The sequence below is a fragment of the Suncus etruscus genome, chromosome 1 (genome assembly GCF_024139225.1).
Source record: "Suncus etruscus isolate mSunEtr1 chromosome 1, mSunEtr1.pri.cur, whole genome shotgun sequence".
Classification (NCBI taxonomy): Eukaryota; Metazoa; Chordata; class Mammalia; order Eulipotyphla; family Soricidae; genus Suncus; species Suncus etruscus.
The window spans coordinates 12061020-12083367 of record NC_064848.1 but is presented as its reverse complement, the minus strand read 5'-3'; the positions used below and the strand labels follow the sequence as shown (position 1 = coordinate 12083367).

Below are 22348 nucleotides of genomic sequence, written 5' to 3'. Positions count from 1 at the left end.
AACAATATCTTGTGGCATTGTTTCTATTTTGCATAGGCACATTAAAATATGAAAATAATACATATGCAAACAAGTTCTTATCTAATAAGAGATGGAACACAAATTTGGTAATGCATTTAGGCCTTATACCCTGAACATTGGCATAATGATTTGGCTTAGGCTTCAGAAGAATCGGCATCGCCCATACACACCCGAAAAATGGATACCATCTATGGAAACAACCACAACTGTCTACATTACCAGGATCCAAACCTCTACCAGGGAAGACTACTCTGGCATTGACTTACTCCAAAGAATGCTCTCAACACCCAAGACGACTCAGCAACAGCCTGCTGGCAGGGCAGATCACTCCACATCTAATGGTGTGCTGAAACTAGAGGATACTCCACATCAGCCTGACTTCGATGAAAGAAATGCATAGAATCCAGAATCTTTAAATATAGGAACCTGATACCAACAACAGGTAAAGTGTGAAATAGTTTCACCGGGACCACGGAGAATGACTCGGGTTGGACTGACTGGTTTGCCTGGAGCCCAGAGTTGGTCTTATGCCAATAAACCTCGGGGGTGAAGTCTTTTTGTAATCAGGCCAAGGATATTTGTTTCTGTTTTCCCCATATTTTTCTGGGCCTATGCAAACAACAGCGATTGCCACTGTCACACTTTTACTATTTTTTTTAAACCCTTATCCTTTAAGAAAAAAACAATTTACTAAACTTAAAAACAAATAACTGTAGTAGAATGCCTGTCTCGAATACAGGCAGGGATTGGGAGGGGGGAATGTTACAGTGGTGAAGGGGGGTGATCTGTTTGTGACTGTAACCCAACTATAATCATGTTACTTAAATAAAATATTAAAATAAATACATAAAAAAACAACCCTAAACACAACAAAATTGCCTTAAGAAATTGTCACGTACTCTTAATGCAGCTGTTTTAAACAGTAGCTCCCAGTTTGCTCAAATTACGAAAAATGTGTCCAGTTTTCCCTCTTTTGCTGTCATTTTCCTCTGGCCCAGGGCCTTGGTGAAATTCCTCTTCTGGCAGCTGGAAAGCCAAGGTGTAGAGTCAGGGAGCCAGTTTCCTGCGCCCCATTTTGTGAGTCAGCACGGCTCCCTCCTCCTGTCCCCTTGCCCACCCACCACCCCATGGCTGTTTAGGCTGACCTCGTGTCTCTCTTGATCCCACACTTCTGGCAGAACTATGACTAAATGAGAAGGGCCAGTGGACACAGAGAACCATTTCCCTTCCCAGAGAAATACCAGTCCAGAAGATAGCTTCATCTTTGCCCCCAATGTCATTGGCTTCAGTATCATATCTGATTCAGTCAGGCAGACAGTTTTTGTTATTGTTCAGTGCACCCAGCACACAAGAAAGAGCATGTTGCTGAACTAGAAGGTCTTGGCAGTGGGGGGATCCAGGAGGCCCCCTTTACTGGAACAGTAAGGTGGTGTAACGTTGGGGGTAAACTTCCATCTCACTCCAGGCTTTGAGTCCTCTACCTTCCCAGGAAGGAAGCTTTGAGTCAGTCAAAGTAATGTTGGGGGTAAACTTCCATCTCACTCCAGGCTTTGAGTCAGTCTACCTTCCCAGGAGATGAGTATCTGCTGCTATCAGGAGCTAGAATCAGCATTCAGAGGTTTGAGAGGAGGAAGTCCAGGTCTTCATGAATAAAGCTGTGAGTATGCTGAGAGCGCCATCTAGCGGGGCTGCATGTAGACTGGCTCTTCGTTGCTAGATTAAATCCAGGTCAACCAGCGGTGGGATCACTGGATCAGTGGGCTGCATGCTGGGCCTGGGCCCTGAGGCAGAGCAGGAGCTGCCTTTTTAGCACTGTGCACCCTAATTCCAGCCTGAGGTCTGTGCAACCCTGCTAGTGGAAAAGATGAGATTCAAGAACTACACAGGCAGCAAAGGGCATGAGGTTCTAGGGCCCAAGAAATAGGGTAGATAGAGGCCGGTAGAACTAGCCCTCACTTTGCAAGGAGCAGGGCCAGGTTATTGGGGAGGCCACTGGAAATGTAGGACCCAGCCCAGATACATTCGTATCTAATTGTACCCACATGTGCTGCTGTTGTGGAGGTGAGTGGGTCCAAAATGCCCTCGAGAATAGATTAGGTTCTTGAAAGGCCCCATGTGGGCTGATGTCTTGTCCCTTCTGCCATGGGAAAGCCCATCCAGAAATGAACCTGTAAACCTAAGATGAGCTCTCAGTAGGCGCCTGATACCTTGAGCCTCCTAACAGTTCAGCCCCCTATAGATGTATTTGTCTGCTCTGGGGTACACTCGACTGAGTTTAGGGGCTATTCCTTGCTCTGCAGGGCACTGGCTCATGTGCCCTGAACCATGATGGGGCTAAGACCATAGAGCTGTCTATGAGGCTAACCTAGCCTGCATGTTCACTTGGCCAGTACCACTTCTACCTGGGAGCAGGGCCAGGTCAGGGGTGGGAACAGGGAAACAACTTGCCTTCGGGACTGTTGGCTAACTGGACTAGCTCCTTCAGCATCATGGCAGGCTGGCTGTGACCCTGTGGGGTACCCCTGGGAACCCTAAGCCTTTCAGCTGAGGAGCAGGGTCACCCCAACCTTCTGCTTGGTTAAGGAAGAAAACTGAGCAGACCATGTTTGATTGAATTAAAAAAGTGTATTGGATTTCCAATACTAAATAAAAACATGAACTTTTTTTAAAAAGCCATAGAGTTTACAGCATCAACTACAGAAAAGGCCAAACAAGTGTATACAGAAACCAGCCCACCCACAGCCCTCTGGACCCCCTCAGGCCTCCCTCCAGCAGGCAACAGACATTTTGTCCCACACTCCAACAGGAAGCCACCAGCAACGGCTCAACCAGAACATCACAGGACACACGATGGTTTTATTTCAAAACTCACAGGAAAAATGTAAGAAAATGTATTCAAGTGTGAAAAGGTGCAATACAGAATAATTTTTTTTCATTAAAAAAAAATCCCAACTTTGCGCACAGTAATTTTATTAAAAATAGCCCCCCACCCCCGTCCCAGTTCTGTGGCAGTTTCCAAGTGCCTGAGGTCAGAGTCAGGGGTCATGGGAGGGAATGTCCGGACACCAAATGCACCTCTCTGGGAAGGTAAGTTTCTGGGGAACCTAGCTCTGTGTCCATGGTGCTCTCCAAAGAGGTGAGGGCTAGTGCTCTGATGTTCAGAATCCTGCCTGCATTGTCCTCTGTGATGGTTAGCATTGCACTTTTCATTGCCCCAAATAATAAATACGAAGAGTTTATTTTCTAGAAAAACAAGTATGGGCATGCCAACATAGGCAAAATGATTCATGTACAAAAGGCAAGCGGCCTGCCACGAGCCTCTGGGGCCCCCACAGGGCCGGGGCAGGTGGTGTGCCACTGGGAGTTTTGGCAGCTGCCTTTCTTGGATGCAGGGCTGAGTTTGCCTTCTACAGTCTCTTCTGTGGATGTGTGTGTGTGGAGAGGTGGTGATGGCTGAGGCCCAGTTCTATAATCACCTTCTGGAAAAAGCCATCTCCTCAGCTCTTTGCCTTAGGAAGGCAGTCAGGATTCTTTGTAGAGGCAAAGGCCTTGTCACATGCCTCAGAAAGCTGCACCCTGTGGGAATCTGGGCAGTGTCCAGGGAAGGGTCCCTCCACACCATCCCATTTCCTTTTACTTAGAGAAGCCTCTTTAGGAAGAAACAGGGTCTCCTTGGTGCGGGCCCCACTCCTATTGACTTTGTTTTGGAAGAAGCTCTGGCACATGGTGGTGATGGGACAGGCTAGACAGAGGCAGGGAGACAGGCCTATGTGGAACAAAGTTCCTTCCTACCCCTCAGTTTGTCCCTGACCCTGAGGACATCAGGGGTGAGACAGGGGGCCACAGATATTCCTGTCTTGCCTAGTCACTCCTGTCGATAGTAAACAGTAGCTTTCCCCAAGCCGGGACGTTTGCATCAGGATCTGACCAAGACACCAATCAGGGCAGTTAAAGCCTTGAATCCCTGGAATGCACAGAAGAATTGAATTAGATTCAAAGGAAACTCCAGTTACAGCATAATGACAATAGAGATGGACAAGGCCGGAAAGGACAATGAAGAAAATACTTTCTGCAGGCTTCTGGAAGAAAGTACAATGATGGAAACATTCACAGGACCTTTGCAATCCTTCCAATTCCTAGTCCCAACACCCCCCACCCGCCCCCACCCAGTACTGAAACTGCACAGAAAACAAGTCTTTTCCATGTTACATTTCATTCAAATAGATCTGTAATCTCACAGTGCTGAGAGGATAAAGTCAGGCCTTTAATAATTATAATAAAAAAATAATAAAAAAAGCTTACAAACAGCAATGCAATATTTCCTCCCTCCCCCCCCCAAAGTGATGGATTAACAGCTGGTAAAGGATGCGATGACTTATTTAAAAAACAAAAACAGAAACAAAAAACAAAGCCACCCCTCGAACAACCCACACAGTTAATGACTTTCCATTCAAACAAGTGGTCAAATGCCAACCACCCCGCAGAGACTCCACTACCCCAAACTTTCTGGGTCCTGGTAGCATTTTTTTCTTCTGAAAAGTAAAATAGAACACAAATAAAATTGTACATAAATGCCAATGTCTACACTCCATAAAGGCGATGCAGTCGTAGCACGAAGACACAGCCTGGCCACCAAGTGAAATGTAGGTTGCGCTTCTTTGCCTCTTCCCGGGACACAAACGTTGGGCCGGGGGGTGCCCAGTCCTGCGGGTGACAGCAGGCTTCTTCCTGGCTGACTGGGAGAAGGCAGGTTAGCAGGTCTGAAGCCACACGGCCTGCTTGCTCACTCTGTGCTCTCAGAGCTGTCCTCTCGCACTCTGTACAAGTCCTTGCTTTCAAGGCTAAGTCCCAAGACTTCTAAACTTAGGTCTGGAGTCATTTTCTGCTGAAGGGCATCATGCTGTCGTGATGGCATTGAGGTCCTTCATGAGTCCTTCCAGGTGGGCCATCTCTTTGGTCAGCTCATCTGGTTCATAGCTCTATGATAAGAGAACACAGTTGTGGGCTGAGAGAGGGGTGTTGCTAGATGTGTGTGTGTGTGTGTGTGTGTGTGTGTGTGTGTGTGTCTGTGTGTAAGAGAGAGATAGTGTGACTCAATAGGTGCTGCTGGAAGAAGAAGGGTGTGTGTGTGTGCAAGGGGCTGGGGGGGGGCAGACAATGAGTCAGAAGGCCAGTTGGAGGATGGCCCTGAAAGACCAGGGCACCCGGGGCAGAGGTCACTGTAGTCATGAAGTACCTGGAGAACATTTCTTTACACTGCAATGACTTCTCCCCAAAACAAGCACACTGGGATACTCTGGGATACTATGATACTATGATGGTGGACACCCTGTGCTGTAGTCAACACAGTCGGCAGGACTCTGGGCTCTCTGGGTTCCATGATTTCCTCTGATGGAGACCTTAGAAAGGCCTTACTGAGATTCAAGCTGAGGTAGAAAATCAAGGAGATTTCGGTTTGGAAAGCTGAAAGCCTTTTTCTCTGAATGTCCTGCTTAGAAGAGGTCAAGCATGGAGCTGACCTTTAGGGAGAATACGTGGATGGTTCAACAAAATAAGAGAACCAGATGGACAGTACAGAAGGAAAAGGCAGGCAGGTGGTAGGCAGGGAGAAAGAAAATACAATATCCTTGGCTGAGCTGGTGAAAAGCCAAAGACAAGAGAAAGTACACCTGTCCTCCTCCATAGAGATCATAGCTCAGAGGATATGCTCAGCCCAGACCTGCACACCAATCTCACCCTCAATAGCCCCTGGACCACTGACTTGGCAGGTGGCCTTGAACTCACACTCTCAGAGTCTTCCAGCATCCTCGTGGTTTCCTGCACGTCAGGGGCACTGGGTACCACCACTGGCATGGGGGGCCGACTCCGTCCGAGTGTCCCGATGGAGGCCGTCTTCACTGCATGGAGGTGATGGTTGAGAGCTGAAGGGGAATAGGCACTATAAGGTGTGTCTGTGTCTGCTTCCCCCAGCCCTCAGAGAAAGACTTGAGGCCCAGAGGATGACAAGGGTCACCCTAAATGAAGGGCAGAGACCCTGCCTGCAAAGGTGCTGGGACAGATAGTAGAGGCTCTGAGAAAGAAGGAAATCTCAGGGCTTAGTGGTAATATCCTCTTGGGTTCATGAAAACCATCTTCAAGTCCCACAGTTCTCAAAGTATGAACCCTCAGGCCTTCTGCAAGGTATATGGGATCCCAGGCAGAAGTCTTTAAGTAATAGACTTTTATTTTTGTCTGTGCACTGATAATGACAAAGAGACAGTGTATATAAAGCTACTGGAGCCTTAGAACAGTTAAAATGATGCACCAAGTGAAAGTATTATACTATATATAGTATAATATAATTAATATAATACAATATATTATATAATGTCGCATATTATATTATATTATATTATATTTATTATATTATATTATATTATTATTATATTAAAAAGAAAGCCAGTGCCCCTCCTTAGATTGTCCTTAATGGAGAAGTGAAAAAGTTTTACATCTCAATCTAGATTACACATGTTTTAAAAGTTCCAAAAAGACAAGACGGGAAACAGCACTAAAGTCTGATAACTATCGTAAAAAATGCATCTGTGGGGCCCGGAGAGATAGCACAGCGGCGTTTGCCTTGCAAGCAGCTGATCCAGGACCAAAGGTGGTTGGTTCGAATCCCAGTGTCCTATATGGTCCCCTGAGCCTGCCAGGAGCTATTTCTGAGCAGACAGCCAGGAGTAACCCCTGAGCACCGCTGGGTGTGGCCCCAAAAATGCATCTGTGATGGTGTCAGTTGAGTGGAACAGTCACTTTCACTGTAGAACACCAATGTTAGTTCAAAGGAAGAAGAACAAACCAATTACTCTGGATGGAGCATTTGGCTGACTTGTTTGAGAAAATAAACCCAGTACTGTCTGGTACTTTGAGGAAAACAAAGGACAGTATTTACTGTCAATGATAAAGCCAAATTTCAAGTTCAATTTTGGAAACCTTATTACCAGAAGCTTAACAATTTCCTAGCACAGGCTTTGAGTAGATGATGTTTTTAGATACTGTATAATGAACTATATCCAAGATTTTAAGGAGCTTTAGAACTTAGGTTATTTTCCAAAAGACTGGTAGGTGATGTTCAGTTAATCATGTACTCAGAGAATGGGGCAGTTTTTTTTTTTGTTTTGTTTTTTTTTTAAGGGACAGACTACAAAGAGTTCATAGATATGGTTTCTTATCCCACATTATAAATCAAACTAAGAAACTATAGCTTATACAGTTTTGCTGTTACATCAAAGTAGGTAAAAGAAATACTGTCCTGGGACTTGAAAGACAGTACAGGAGTTAAGGCCCTTGCCTTGAATGTGGTTCACCTAGGTTTGATCCCCAACATCCCAGGACCTGACCTGCCAGGAATGATTCCTGAGGAAATAAGTCCTGAGCACTGCTGAGTATGGACTCCAGACTAAAAATAAATAAATAAATAAACCTTCCATGGAAGGGATGTAGCTAAGTGGTGAGTTGTAATAATGGGGTTCTTTTCTTTATTCTGTGGCCCTGCCTATCTTGGCTTCTCTAAACTCTAGCCTATAAAAATCTTCCAGAGTCAATTCCAGGAGGCAGTTGTTAGTAACCTGACTACTGCATTCTGCCACCCTAGCTCTACCTCAGAAATCAAGTTCTAAAGGTCAGTCTTTGCTGTTGCATAGAGGAAATAGGACAGACATGCTTCTGTGCTGCCGGCATGAGCTTAAAGAGGAACTGCTCCCCTGCCTCGTTCTTCAGTGGAGAGGATCATTCTGTTGTGCCCTCATACCATCCCCAAATGCTACTGTGGTTACGTACCTTGCTGGGACAGTAATGGTGTGCTTGGCAAGGCAGGATCATAGCCAGGAGGGCCAGGGGGAGGGATGGCTGGCACAGCAAAGCTCTTCAGCGGGTGGGAAGGGCGGACATGCGCCGTGGGGAGACTCTGGCCTGAATCTTCCTCTTGAGAGCTGGCCAGGTAAGAAGAACTTGTAGCACCTTCGGGGTCCTGGTGATCAGTGCAGCATGTCTGAGATGAGGAGGCTGGCATGGTGTCAGTGCTGGGGGTATTGCGGACAGATTCTATAGCAGAAAATTCTAAGGGTTAGTGTCTCTATTATCCTCAGGTATGAGTACATCCCAAGATTCCGACTTTTCTCCACCCTGCTCAAAAGGCTCTAGTGCTGGTCCTGGGAACCGAGTGAAAGATCTTTTCTTTGCAAATCACTGACCAGGCTGGAGAGCTTTACACCAATCATTCTATCAATCTATTCTGGGAACCGAGTGAAAGATCTTTTCTTTGCAAATCACTGACCAGGCTGGAGAGCTTTACACCAATCATTCTATCAATCTATTCTGGGAACCGAGTGAAAGATCTTTTCTTTGCAAATCACTGACCAGGCTGGAGAGCTTTACACCAATCATTCTATCAATCTATTCTTATCTATCTATTCTCTATCTATCTATCTATCTATCTATCTATCTATCTATCTATCTATCTATCTATCTATCTATCTATCTATCTATATCTATCTGGGAACCGAGTGAAAGATCTTTTCTTTGCAAATCACTGACCAGGCTGGAGAGCTTTACACCAATCATTCTATCAATCTATCTATCTATCTATCTATCTATCTATCTATCTATCTATCTATCTATCTATCTATCTATCGAATAAAAGCCCTTGAAATCTATATCTATCTATCTATCTATCTATCTATCTATCTATCTATCTATCTATCTATCTATCTATCTATCTATCTATCTATCTATCTATCTCTCTATCTGCCTGCCTGTCTGTCTGTCTGTCTATCTATCTATCTATCTATCTATCTATCTATCTATCTATCTATCTATCTATCTATCTATCTATCTATCTATCTATCTATCTATCTAATAAAAGCCCTTGAATTGGCCGGGTGGTGGTGGATGGTGGTGGAGGGATGAGAGGCCTTTCTCCTCCAGCTCAGGACCAGCCGGCGGGCTACACCTTCAGGATAGCGGTGGGGAGAAACTCACAGGCAGGCTTCTTCAGGAGATATCATCTTTATTCAGCCCTGGCCAACATGTGTGTAGCCTAATATCTTAAACCTATTTAAGCATGCTATCTTCAGCTTGCCCTGCATCTTAGCTTCTTTCAGCCATCTCTCTTGCTGAATCTCTCCTGCTGCATTCTCCCAAATCCTCTCTCCTAATCCCCCCTTGCTCCTCAGGCAAAACCTTTTTGTTACCTACCAAAGACCCCTCCTAGAAATGGACAGGTCTTATTAGCAGGTAAGGTTACAGGAAGAATGGGGGAAGTGTCAACATCTATCCTCTTGGCAACACAGAGGGGTTTGAAACAGTCAGAAGGGACGGGACAGGCACCTGAGTCCCTGCTCTGAGCCAATATATACGCACACCCTTGTCCACACGCCGATCCACCTGCCCCACCCCCTGCAGGGGAAGCAGCAGGACAGAGACTCTGGAAGTACGAGCTGGTATAGCGCCTCAGGGAGAGCCAGGGAGACTCCAGCTCAGGGCACTGGATTGTACCAGTAGGCTGAGGGAATGATTCCCACTGACCTCTAGTGACCTCAGCCTCTCATAGGAAAATAAAGGCTGGAGAGGGAGATCAAAGAACTGGGGTGTGTCTTGCAAGAAGAGGCACCAACTTGATACCTGGTATATGGTCTCCAGGGATGTAGACCCCTGCTAGGCTGCAGGTTCCAAACTAAACCATCAGGTGTAGGTCAGGTATATCCAGGAAAGGACCCTGGCTCGTGGGAGGATGCCCTTGGCCATCCCCACCCCTCCAAAAGGGGACATTAGAGTTTTTAGTGAGTAGTGTCTGCCTGTATTCCTCCCTTTGTGGTTGAGGCAGCAATGCATGTGGGACACAGACCAGTTCTGTGTATTTAAGGGTTTTGGGTTTCAGAGATGAGGGAATTCGTGTCCAACCTTCCCTAAAGCCTGGCTCTGAATACTTGATCAGGTCTAGGTCACTTCTCACCGTTGTAAGGGGGGCAGGTAAGGTCTTCTCACTGCAGCTAATGGTCACTCAGGGAGATCTTGGGACAGTGAGGGGAAGGGAAGTGTGGGAGGGGAGAGTAAGCAAGCAGGCTCCAGCTAGATGGTAGGTCTACACAGGCACAGAGGCCACCCAAGGCTGCCTCAGTTACCTAAACCTGCTGTACATGCCTCTGAGGGCCCCAAAGATGGTGGAAATGGTGGAGGAATGTCGAACAGGCTGCCTGTGTGAGCATTGTGCAGCAGTGCTGTATATGAAAACATGTCCATAAGATTATTCTTTGACTGTTGTCCCACCTTGACCTTCCAGGTGGGGGCGTTGTTGAGAGCCGAATAAATAGTTTGGGAGCGAGGTGTTTAGGGGTCTTTTGGCAGTTTGCTGGCTGGCTCCAGGTGTTTTTTGGAGCTGGTAGTAGGCTGACCAAGGACTCTCTGCGCCCAACCTTTTTACCCCTTTACCCTCCTGTCTGTGTGAATTATATGCTGCGGATAAATATTACAAAGATCTCCCCCCCCCCCCAAAAGGGGATAAGGGGATGGGAATCAATTTCTCATTCTGGAAGCTCTTTGAGTATACACAAATAACCAATAAAGGAGTAAATGGGACCCCATACAGCAGGTGGTTGAGATGGGGGAGGGGTGACTCCCTGGGCCCAGAGGAAGATACTGTGAGTGAGATTTCTGCTCTGGTGAGGAGGCTACGTCCTGACTCATAACCGTTCAAGACCCAGAGATCACCCTGGGCCAGGGTGCCAAACAATGGCAAGTGCTGCCCTGGGCCAAGTTAGGGCGTCCCAGAAAGTGTTGGGTAGACTCACATAAGAATGCTCTCAAGATGAGGAACCCCCATAGGTATGGGACATGTGGCCACTATTTGCTCTGTGGGGAAACACAACGTAGGAGCCATCTCTTCATTTCAACACTTCAGACCTATTTCTCTCACCTATTTTATTCCCTACTGGTCCTGAAAGCAAGCCATCCTTTCATTATGCACATCATCACCTCTGCCTCTTTCTTTCCTGTCTACAGGGGTCTACACAGAGGGGATGTTTTGCTGACTCCAAACCTTCAGATGAGGGTGGGCAGGAGCTCCCAGCCAGCCTGGCAGCCCTTATCCTACCCTGTGCGGTGCAAGAGGAAGCAAACTTGGCTGGGAAGTGACTGCTTCCCAGCCCTGCTTCCTGGTGAGGAAACCTCTGCCTGAGAACAGAGAAACAGGGCCAGGATTCACAACCTGCTCCCTTTGAGGCTCAGTCCATGAGGCTGATGGTCCCCAACTGCTGCAGAACCCCTTTCCCTAAAAGCAAGAGGACATCATAAGCTGAAGAGGCTCTCTCTAAACCAGTTAAAGGTTTGGGCCATAGATAACTTTGGGAGATTAATAAATATCCCCTAAACAAGCTTCAGCCCTTTAATGTGGTACTAGGGGATGTATATTACTGACTAAAACTTAAAGAAGAGAGGGATGCTATGGGCAGGCCAAACCTCTGACAGGAAGTTATAAAATTGAATTCACTTAAAAATCCTCTCCAAGAAACACCCAAACTTTGCTATACGAACATTCTATTAACAGTTTCAAATGGCAAAAAAAGAAAATGTCTAGATGAAAAATTAATAGAATTCCATTTTTGTTTGTTAGGTTATATTGTTCTTTTTTGGGCCACACCCAGTGACACTCAGGGGTTATTCCTGGGTATGTGCTCAGAAATCGCTTCTGGCTTGAAGGACCATATGGAACACTGGGGGATTAAACTGCGGTCCATCCTAGGTTAGCACATGCAAGGCAAATGCCCTACCACTTGCACCACTGCTCTGGCTCCCTTGCTCAGGGTTTTTTTTTTTTTTATGTTTTTGTTTTTGTCACACCAAATTGTGCTCAGGGCTTTCGCCTAGCTCTGTGCTCAGGGATGACTCCTGGAAGGTTGGGGGGGGGCATATGGGGCAAGCCTGAGACAGTTGCAAGCAAGGCAAGCACCTTATTCTCTGTACTCTCTCTCTAGTACCTAGAACTACATCCTAAATGTGAGAAGATGGAAATCAAATATTTACTTAATAAACAATACTACTCGTTCCATAACTCTCCTTCACCCTATTTCATTAAAACAGTTTTGACAATGTTGTTTTTTAGGATTTTTCAGACTGGGGCATGTTTGTTTAGCAATCAATGTAGTTCTTTTAACACACTGAAGATTGTTACAGATGGTCTATATGTATGCAGCCCTTACTAATGTCAATACTCCATAAGACACCTGTGTTTGACAACACACATAAACTCAACAAGCCCCTTTTCTCTGCTACCTCCAATGCTATTTTCATTTTGGTTTGTGGCAGAAGTCTAGATGTGAGGCCCCGTGAAAGATTAATTCCCTTACAGCTGCTCTACAGAACCATCTCTTCCCAACCTTAGGAAACCCAGAAAGTCAAAATCGCCTAGAGTGAGTGAGTTTTCCTTTTAAATTGGAGAATTTTTAAAATATGTCAACTGAAAGTATGACTAAATTAGGATGCAAGTTGACAAAACAAGAGACATGGTTACGTGATGACGGTTACTACGTTTTTCACAAAAAAAAAAATGAGTCTATTGCTTAGCCAACCATGTGACCAAGTGCTTCTAATAGGAAAAAAAGGGGTGAATTTTACAGAAAAAAATCCAAGTTAGTGACAGAAAAGTTACACAAGTAAATGGTACTGAAAAGAAGTCCCCAATCCTTCTCATTAGAGCGAGCCAATCCTGTGTATTTGGCCATCTCTCCAGGACGCTTTCCACCCAGCCTCCACGCTCAACTCTCACCTGTGGAATTGGCCCTGTCTGAAAGGGACATTGAAGTGCCAACGGGCCATGGGCTGCCCGGGTGGTAGAGATGACTGCGAGCTGGAGAAGCGAGGCTGCTGGAGTGGAAATGATGGTGAGGGTTATCGAGGGAATGGATGGGATGAGCACTAATCACAGCTGTGAATGAACACAAGACAGAGAAATGCTTAACATGCTTGTACACACACAAACACACACACACACACACATGAATCCCCATTAGTACCCTCCCCCCATCCCCCCACTCAGCATAAAACTGCTGAGACCTCAGCTTTGGGGTAACTCGGATTGGATAAATTGCCACAGGTTTCCCAACTGTTTTAAGTAGCTAACACCCTGTCTATACATATGCAGAGAGAGAAAGATATCTGGAATACATCCTAAGATGTTTACAATGGTTATCCTGTGGGGAGCATAGTCAAGATCTTAAAAATGTTTTTTAGTTAGATTTACCTTTATTTGTCAATTCTTCTATAAAAATAAGAATATGATGTCTGAATGTCACAAATACATATTCATAAGCAAACAGTAAATTTGGTCTTGATATTCTTTTCTGTGAAAACAGTAGTTTCTACTTGAGTAAACTTCTAATTTATTCTGTCTTCTCTTGCTTTTGAATGAAGCAAATAGCATGCAAGTAAGTGGATTAAACTAGTAGCTGTGTAAGTAGTTTTCAGATCATAAAAGGATCAAACAGAGTTGAACTCTTAAGGTCTAATCAAGTACTAAAAGCATGAAACAGGCCTGACACCACCAAGGCATATTGCTTTTAGTCTCAGAGTTAAGACAACTCCAAATCACACTTTAAAATGTAGATGGATCTTTCCTAAATGCTTCCTTCCTTCCCACAATAAATCAAGAATTCATTCTGCTACATTTCGCAAATGAACCCAAATTTCCACATAGGTATCCTATAAACAGCTGTCTACGAAGACAAAATACTGCTTTTCAGAGACCTCATTAGAGAGACCAGATCTAAAATTAAACCAAAGGCTCATTTTGGAAATAATATTTTCTGAGGTACTTCCTAAGGATGTAGATGAAGAGAGAACAACAAACTTCAAAATAATCGGCCCCAAGCACCACCTTTCTACCCTCCTATGGGTGAGTGAGAAACTTGGGTGATGTCTCTTCTCTATGCCTGGGCTTCAAGGAACTTTGTGATATGATGTAGTCTTTGGAGTCTATAGACATGTCCCCTGCCCCCAGAGATACCTCCTGGATCTTAATGGAGCCATTAAATATCACTTTGGTGAAGAAAAACCCCGGACAGGCCAACAGATGCCTTTGTTCTTCACTGTCTCCGTTTCTGGCCACATGTAAGCCAACAGGTGGACAAAGGTTCCAGGATTGGGCTATGACTCCATGCTCAACCCTGGGCATTCCCCTGCTCAGACACTATAGGCTCAGATAGGCCTTTGAAAAACACACTTGGGTAAGTGGGCTTGAGGGCTTTCAGAACAGCCAGGGGGTCCAAATCTCCTCTGAGAACAGTGGGGTCATGGGGTGCTTTAGAGTCAGTGTTTCCCAGAATTTCAGCAAGGGGAGAGGGAGCAGGTGTTGACCTTTTACCTAGGAAGGGAAATTAGTAACAGGGGACTCTTGTAAAAAAAAATTAAGTAGATTTTTCCCTTTGGAAAATATTTCCAAATTTTTTAAATGAAGTAAATATAAAAGTAAAACAATAGGAAAGCACCAGCTTGGTGTATGGTCTGAACCAGTAACTGTTCATTGAACTAGAGCCTAAGGAAGGGTCTGACGCCAGACTTGCAAGCTGCAACACATCTCAATAGCAGCCAGCAATTCCAAGGGCTGAGCTAGGGGGGATGTGGTCACAGCCTCCAGGTAATTCTAGTTTGTAAAAAAGGACACTTGAAATCTGACGGTCACAAGTATTGATCGGTACCAGGTTTCAGGTCACTGGATTACATGTTTTCACTCTCCTGCCTGTAATGGTTGAGGCACAAATGAAATACTGTATGTACTTGCCCATTCCTTTCCCTCTGCCACCTGCAAAAGTTTCCTTAATATACTAAAAATGAACAAGTCTAGCAGCTGGGTAAAGAGTTATAAGGACTGGAGCTCATGCCTGGCATTCATGAGATCCCCAACTCACATCCTGGCATTGGCTGAGCCTTGAAGCTGAGAGAACTACTTTGTGTAGAACTGACCTAATAATTAATATGTTATTTCTCTGATACTCAGATTTCTGTGCCTGTACGTCTGTGCCCAGCATGTGTGCAGGCATTCACACATTTGCCATTTCACAGATATCCAAGTAGCGGAGCCCATAGTAGACTTATTAACAGAGAGATGGCCAAGATGAGGCAACTTGGAGGAATATGTAAAAAAATCCAAAAGCTCACCGAGGTTAAACCAAAAAGTTTCACACATCTTTCAGTATGTGATGTTTTTAAGATCTGAGTCCAGGTGTGTGATGGTGTTAAGTTGAGGGAACTCCAGCTCAGCTTGGAGCAAATACTTGAAGATCAAACAGGTTTTTCAGACCAGAGTGGGTGAGGCTCCTTATCATTCTGTGAGGACACAGAAGGCCCTTGGGCTGGAAGCCTTGCTGGGCTTTGAATTTCACTTGTGGAAAGGTTTCTCTAGCCTGAAAACAGGGCCAAGGAAAATGTCACAGTGGTCTGACTAAAATAATTGGTCTGTTCAACTTCTTTTTGGTGTTTTTTGTTTGTTTGTTTGTTTTAGGGGCTACACCCAGCAGTGCTGAGGGTCTTTTCCTGGCTTTGTGCTTAGGGATTGCTCCTTGTAGAACTGCGGGGAACCATATGGGATGGCAGGCATTGGAACCCAGATTGGCTGTGTGCAAGGTAAATGCCCTACCTATTATACTATCTCACTAGCCATCCATTCCTTTTTTGTTTTGTTTTGTTTTGCTTTGGGGGCTTTATTTATTTATTTATTTATTTATTTATTTATTTATTTATTTATTTATTTATTTATTTATTTATTTATTGGGGGGCACACTTGATAACACTCAAAAGTTACTCCTGGCTATGTGCTCAGAAATCACTCCTGGCTTGGGGGTCTTATATGGGATGCCAGGGATCGAAACGTGATCTGTCCTAAACTAGCGTGGGCAAGGCAGACGCCTTACCTCTTGCGCCACTGCTCCAACTCCCCATTTCTTTTTTCTTTTTTTATAAATGATGATATTGAAACTATTTCGAGGCTGGGAAATGTTATTTCTTTTTGGACACACCCAGTGGTGCTCAGGGATTACTACTGGCCATGCTTAGGTGGTACTTGAGACTGTGGTGGCTGAGACTGAACTAGGGTGACCATCTCCAAGGCAAATGTGCTACCCATGAACTATCTCTCTGGATCCCAGGGGATAACTTGTCCTTATTAAAATAAGGCTTGAGTCAACTAAGGTTGAAAATCTCTTCTAAAAAGTCCTCTTCAATACAGAGCCTATCAATCAAAATAGAATTCCACAGAATCTAAGATGCGCATGCCAAGAAGCTTAAGAAATACTGACATCTGGGTCCTCTCAGTCCGAGCCTGGAGGGCCACTCCCCTCCTCCGGCAGAGCCACCAGACACTTTCCCATTTTTGAAGACTTGGCAAGGCTATAAACTCTATATATCTCAGGAATTAACAGCACAGATAAAATAAGACATCTGTTTGACTCTTCTTTCCTCAAGTTGACAAAGCTTCCTTCTGCCAAGTTATCTGCTGTGCTAGAATCCAGGGAAGTCAAAAGGATCACTCATGGCTGTTCTTATGCATTGGCAGGTACACTGAGAGGGGAAAAGGAAAGTTTTAACTCACGCTGGGGTGGCTGGGAATCAAAGGGCATCATCATTTTGGGTCTCATTCCTCGCCTTCCAGCCAGTGTCGACATGCTGTCTTCAGATTCATGTCCTAGACAACAGACATGGAGGTTACTCATACTTTGTGTGTCCCAGCCACTGGGAAGTCTGTGAAGGGACACACTTCTAGTGGGGATCAGGAACTGTAAGTGAAAGGAGAATGGTGGAGGGGCCCATGCATGCAGAAAATCTGTGGCAATTCAAATATGTCCTTGTTGGTAGAGAGATGGCCAAGATGAGGCAAAAATAAAGACACAATGTTGTCTAGCAGCAGGTTCCAGGGCAGTTTCAGACCATGAACCCTGTCACCACCACAGGGAACTGGATTCCACAAGAAGGGGTATAATGAAATATGCAGACATGAGCTAGGATGTCTCAAATGTCTGATTATCAACTTAGTAATGCCAGGTGGGATAATTAAGGCCCTAGAAGGTTGCCTGATCACCCCCTCCTTAACAAGTTGTAGACAAATTATGTATCACATTTTCCTTTAGACTCAATCTCCTGCAAGAATCACCTAATTAAGAAACTTAGACAAATGGGAAAATGATGTTATTAGTTTTTGATTTGGGGGGTGGATTTTGGGTGGATTTTGGGATTTGGGTCACACCTGGTGATGCTCAGGGGTTACTCTTGGCTATGTGTTCAGAAATCATTCCTGGCTTGGGGGACCATATGGGATGCTGGAGATAGAACCATGGTCTGTCCAAGGTCAGATGCATGCCAGGCTTATCACTGCGCCACTGGTCCGGCCCTTAGTTTTAGTTTTGATTATGCCCAGGACAGCTCAGGCTTTATTCCTGGTTCTGTGTTCAGGGGACATTCCTGGTAGAAATCAGAGGACCATATGTGATGCAGGGAATGGAACCCAGGTGGGCCCCAAGCCTAGGAAAGTTCCCTACTCAGTGTATTATTGCTCTGGCCTGGGAAAACAGTTGGAAAGAAAACAGTCTCCCCACATTTAGGAAGGATCTGCACCTCTGTATGAGTTCCGCCGCTGGTGAATATTGCTGTCCATAGAATTGTCGACTGGCGTGATATCTTGAGAGTTCCGAGGAATCGGTGTATCGGTCATGATGGGGTTTGGGTCTGGAGATTTATCGATGGGTTTTAGCTCCAGTCTCTCATGATGGATCCAGAGGTCTGGGGGTTTGACATCTTTGGAGTTGCCTTTATACTTGTGGGAGCCATTCACAGACTTGCAAGCAGCTCGTTTCCTGGACACAAAATGAAGAGAAATTTTAAAAAGCAATCTCTTGTACATATGTGTCAAGAAATTAAAACTGCCCTCTGAGAGAGGGCAAAAGCAGAAGCTAAAAACAAACTATAAAGATTAAGATAACTGGGGCCGGAGAGGTGGCGCTAGAGGTAAGGTGTCAGCTTTGCAAGTGCTAGTGAAGGAAGGACTGCGGTTCGATCCCCTGGCGTCCCATATGGTCCCCCCAAGCCAGGGACAATTTCTGAGCACTTAGCCAGGAGTAACCCCTGAGCATTAAACGGGTGTGGCCAAAAAAAAAAAAGATTACGAAAACTTGGGGCCAGAGAGATAGCACAGTGGTAAGGTGTTTGCCTGGCATGTGGCCGACCAGGACTGACAGTGGTTCGATTCCTGGCATCCCATATAGTCCCCCAAACCTGTCAGGAGCGACTTCTGAGCACAGAGCCAGGAGTAACCACTGAGCACCGCTGGATGTGGACCCCCCCAAATTAAGAAAACCAAAAGGCAAGCAGTTAATTCCTCAGAACACTAAGCATCTCTCCACACATATTTAGAGACACATATAAGGACTGTATTTGCATACTGTATCATAACTCTCTTCTGGAGTAACAAGAGACTAGATAGTATTTAAACATGAAATCATCTCAAAAGCACATAACTGTTAGTGAAGAGGAAGGGTGGACCCAGGGGCAGTGCAGTGGCTATGAGTGCCCACCCTGTGAGGCAGCAGGAGGCAGGAATCCATTCCTGATGTCACCCATCAGGCACCATGTATGATCTCAGTAGTTCTCTGCTGTCTGGGACACTGGTGCCATAATAGAACATGTGATTTCTGGACTACAGGCAGGTGTATACAAGTGTAGCCCCCACGAGCACCAACCATTGCTAAGGGGATGTGTGTGGACTTTCCTACTCATACCTACTTACTAGGTACCTAGTCTGACTCTGAGTTAAATTGCTGTCTTTTTAATTTTTAAATTAAATTTTATTTTTGGGGGGGGGCACACCCAGAGGCACTCAGGGGTTACTCCTGTCTCTATGCTCAGAAATTGCCTCCTGGCAGGCTCCGGGACCATATGGGATGCCAGGATTTGAACCATTGTGTCCTAGATAGGCTGTGTGCAAACGCCTTACTGCTGTGTTATCTCTCTGACCTCTTTTTTAAATTTATTTTATATTTATTTATTTTGGTTTTTGGGTCACACCTGGCAGCGCTCAGGGATTCCTTCTGGCTCTATGTTTAGAAATCGCTCCTGAAGAGGCTTTCTTTGTTCCATTTAGGATTTTTTGCTCCTTTATCAAAAATTAGATGATTGTATGTCTGGGGAACATTTTCTGAGTATTCAAGCTTATTCCACTGATCTGAGGGCCTGTCTTTATTCCAATACCATGCTGTTTTGATAACTATTGCTTTGTAGTAAAGTTTAAAGTTGGGGAAAGTAATTCCTCCCATATTCTTTTTCCCAATGATTGCTTTAGCTATTCGAGGGTGTTTATTGTTCCAAATAAATTTCAAAAGTGCCTGGTCCACTTCTTTGAAGAATGTCATGGGTATCTTTAGGGGGATCGCATTAAATCTGTACAGTGCTTTGGGGAGTATTGCCATTTTAATGATGTTAATCCTGCCAATCCATGAGCAGGGTATATGCTTCCATTTCCATGTGTCCTCTCTTATTTCTTGGAGCAGAGTTTTATAGTTTTCCTTGTATAGGTCCTTCACATTTTTAGTCAAGTTGATTCCAAGATATTTGAGTTTGTGTGACACTATAGTGAATGGAGTTGTTTTCTTAATGTCCATTTCTTCCTTATTAGTATTGGTGTATAGGAAGGCCATTGATTTTTGTGTGTTAATTTTGTAGCCTGCCACCTTGCTATATGAGTCTTGCAAAAAATTAAACTTAGACCCCCAGCTAACATCATGTACAAAGGTAAAATCCAAATGGATTAAAGACCTCGATATCAGCCCCAAAACCATAAGATATATAGAACAATACGTAGGTAAAACACTCCAGGACATTGAGGCTAAAGGCATCTTCAAGGAAGAAACTGCACTCTCCAAGCAAGTGAAAGCAGAAATTAACAGATGGGAATATATTAAGCTGAGAAGCTTCTGCACCTCAAAGGAAATAGTGCCCAAGATACAAGAGCCACCCACTGAGTGGGAGAAATTATTCACCCAATACCCATCAGATAAGGGGCTAATCTCCAAAATATACAAGGCACTGACAGAACTTTACAAGGAAAAAACATCTAATCCCATCAAAAAATGGGGAGAAGAAATGAACAGACACTTTGACAAAGAAGAAATACAGATGGCCAAAAGACACATGAAAAAGTGCTCCACATCACTAATCATCAGGGAGATGCAAATCAAAACAACGATGAGATACCACCTCACACCACAGAGAATGGCACACATCACAAAGAATGAGAATAAACAGTGTTGGCGGGGATGTGGGGAGAAAGGAACTCTTATCCACTGCTGGTGGGAATGCCGTCTAGTTCAACCTTTATGGAAAGCGATATGGAGATTCCTCCAAAAACTGGAAATCGAGCTCCCATACGATCCAGCTATACCACTCCTAGGAATATACCCTAGGAACACAAAAATACAATACAAAAACCCCTTCCTTACACCTATATTCATTGCAGCACTATTTATCATAGCAAGACTCTGGAAACAACCAAGATGCCCTTCAACAGACGAATGGCTAAAGAAACTGTGGTACATATACACAATGGAATATTATGCAGCTGTCAGGAGAGATGAAGTCATGAAATTTTCCTATACATGGATGTACACGGAATCTATTATGCTGAGTGAAATAAGTCAAAGAGAGAGAGAAAAACGCAGAATGGTCTCACACATTTATGGGTTTTAAGAAAAATGAAAGACATTCTTGCAATAATAACTTTCAGACACAAAGGAGAAAAGAGCTGGAAGTTCCAGCTCACCTCAGGAAGCTCATCACAAAGAGTGATGAGTTTAGTTGGATAAATAACTACATTTTGAACTGTCCTAATAATGAGAATGTATGAGGGAAATTGAGAACCTGTTTAGAGTACAGGCGGGGGTCGGGTGGGGAGGAGGGAGACTTGGGACATTGGTGATGGGAATGTTGCACTGGTGATGGGCGGTGTTAAAAAAAAAAAAAAGGAAAAAAAAAAAAAAAAAAAAGAAATCGCTCCTGGCAGGCTCAGGGGACCATATGGGATGCAGGGATTTGAACCACCGTCCTTCTGCATGAAAGGCAAACGCCTTACCTCCATGCTATCTCTCCGACCCCCCCTTTTTATTTTTAAATCAGGTATTTGTTTTTGGATAATTTATGATTTTTCTCAATACACATAAAGGTGGTCAGCTGGTAATAATAGTTACAAATGTAATAAAAGTTATTCTCCATATATTTTACTCTATTTTATTTTATTTGGTTTTTGAATCACACCCAGTGATGCTCAAGGGTTATTCCTGACTATGTGCTCAGAAATTGCTCCTGACTTTGGGGGTTCATATGGGATGCCGGGGATAGAACCCAGGTCTGTCCTGGGTCAGGCACGTGCAAGGCAAATGCCCTACCGCTGTACTCGCTTCAGCCCCCATATATGTTATTCTAATTATACTTCTTGGTTTAAAATGCATTTTCAGTGCTCGCTTTGGCAGCACATACACTAAAATTGGAATACAGAGAAGATTAGCATGGCCCCTGCGCAAGGATGACATGCAAATTCGTGAAGTGTTCCATATTAAAAAAAAAATGTGGGGCCGGCGAGGTGGCGCTAGAGGTTAGGTGTCTGCCTTGCAAGTGCTAGCCAAGGAAGGACCGCGGTTCGATACCCCGGCGTCCCATATGGTCCCCCAAAGCCAGGGGCGATTTCTGAGAGCTTAGCCAGGAGTAACCCCTGAGTATCAAATGGGTGTGGCCCGAAATAAAAAAACAAATAAAAAATGCATTTTCAACAGTGACTTATTTTTTTGGTTGTTTTGGGGCCATACTTGGCTGTGATTAGGGGTTACTTCTGGCTCTGCACAAAAAATTATTCTTAGTGGACTTTGGGGGCCTTACAGGATGCTGGGGATTTAACATGGTTATCAAGGCAAGCTGTGCAATCAGTCCATCCTGATTTATGTTTTTTAAATTTAAAAACATGTTTTGGGGGAGGCATAAATAGAGTAATCTCAGAGCTTATTCCTGGCTTTGTGCTCAGGATCATGCCTTGCAGTGCTCAGAGGACCATACGACCACAACTATATGGCCAGTGCCTTAATCTCTGTCTTTCTGGCTCTTATTATTTTTAGATTTTTTTTGTAGTATGGTTATAGTTGTTTTATTTTTATGAACAAAACTACTACTACATTATCAGACTATAATTCTATAAGTGCTTTTGGTGAGCTGAGGAAGGTAGACATGAGGAAGGTCTGAAGTCTGCCTCCCAGTCACTCACAAAGCTTCT

General features: G+C 44.5%; 1 protein-coding gene and 1 non-coding gene across 2 annotated transcripts in view; one reads left to right on the top strand and one right to left on the bottom strand.

Moving 5' to 3' along the window:
- Window positions 1-2857: 2857 nt before the first annotated feature.
- Window positions 2858-22348, bottom strand: part of NEO1 (neogenin 1) — a 198761-nt gene continuing 179270 nt past the window's right edge. Inside the window, 6 exon segments of the mRNA XM_049777588.1 lie at window positions 2858-5000; window positions 5806-5942; window positions 7840-8103; window positions 12821-12979; window positions 16637-16729; window positions 17656-17894. Coding sequence (XP_049633545.1) covers window positions 4917-5000; window positions 5806-5942; window positions 7840-8103; window positions 12821-12979; window positions 16637-16729; window positions 17656-17894 — 976 coding nt within the window. The 3' untranslated portion in view covers window positions 2858-4916.
- Window positions 21542-21645, top strand: LOC126027305 (U6 spliceosomal RNA). Its single transcript, XR_007502242.1, has one exon. It is a non-coding gene; the product is annotated as a U6 spliceosomal RNA (small nuclear RNA).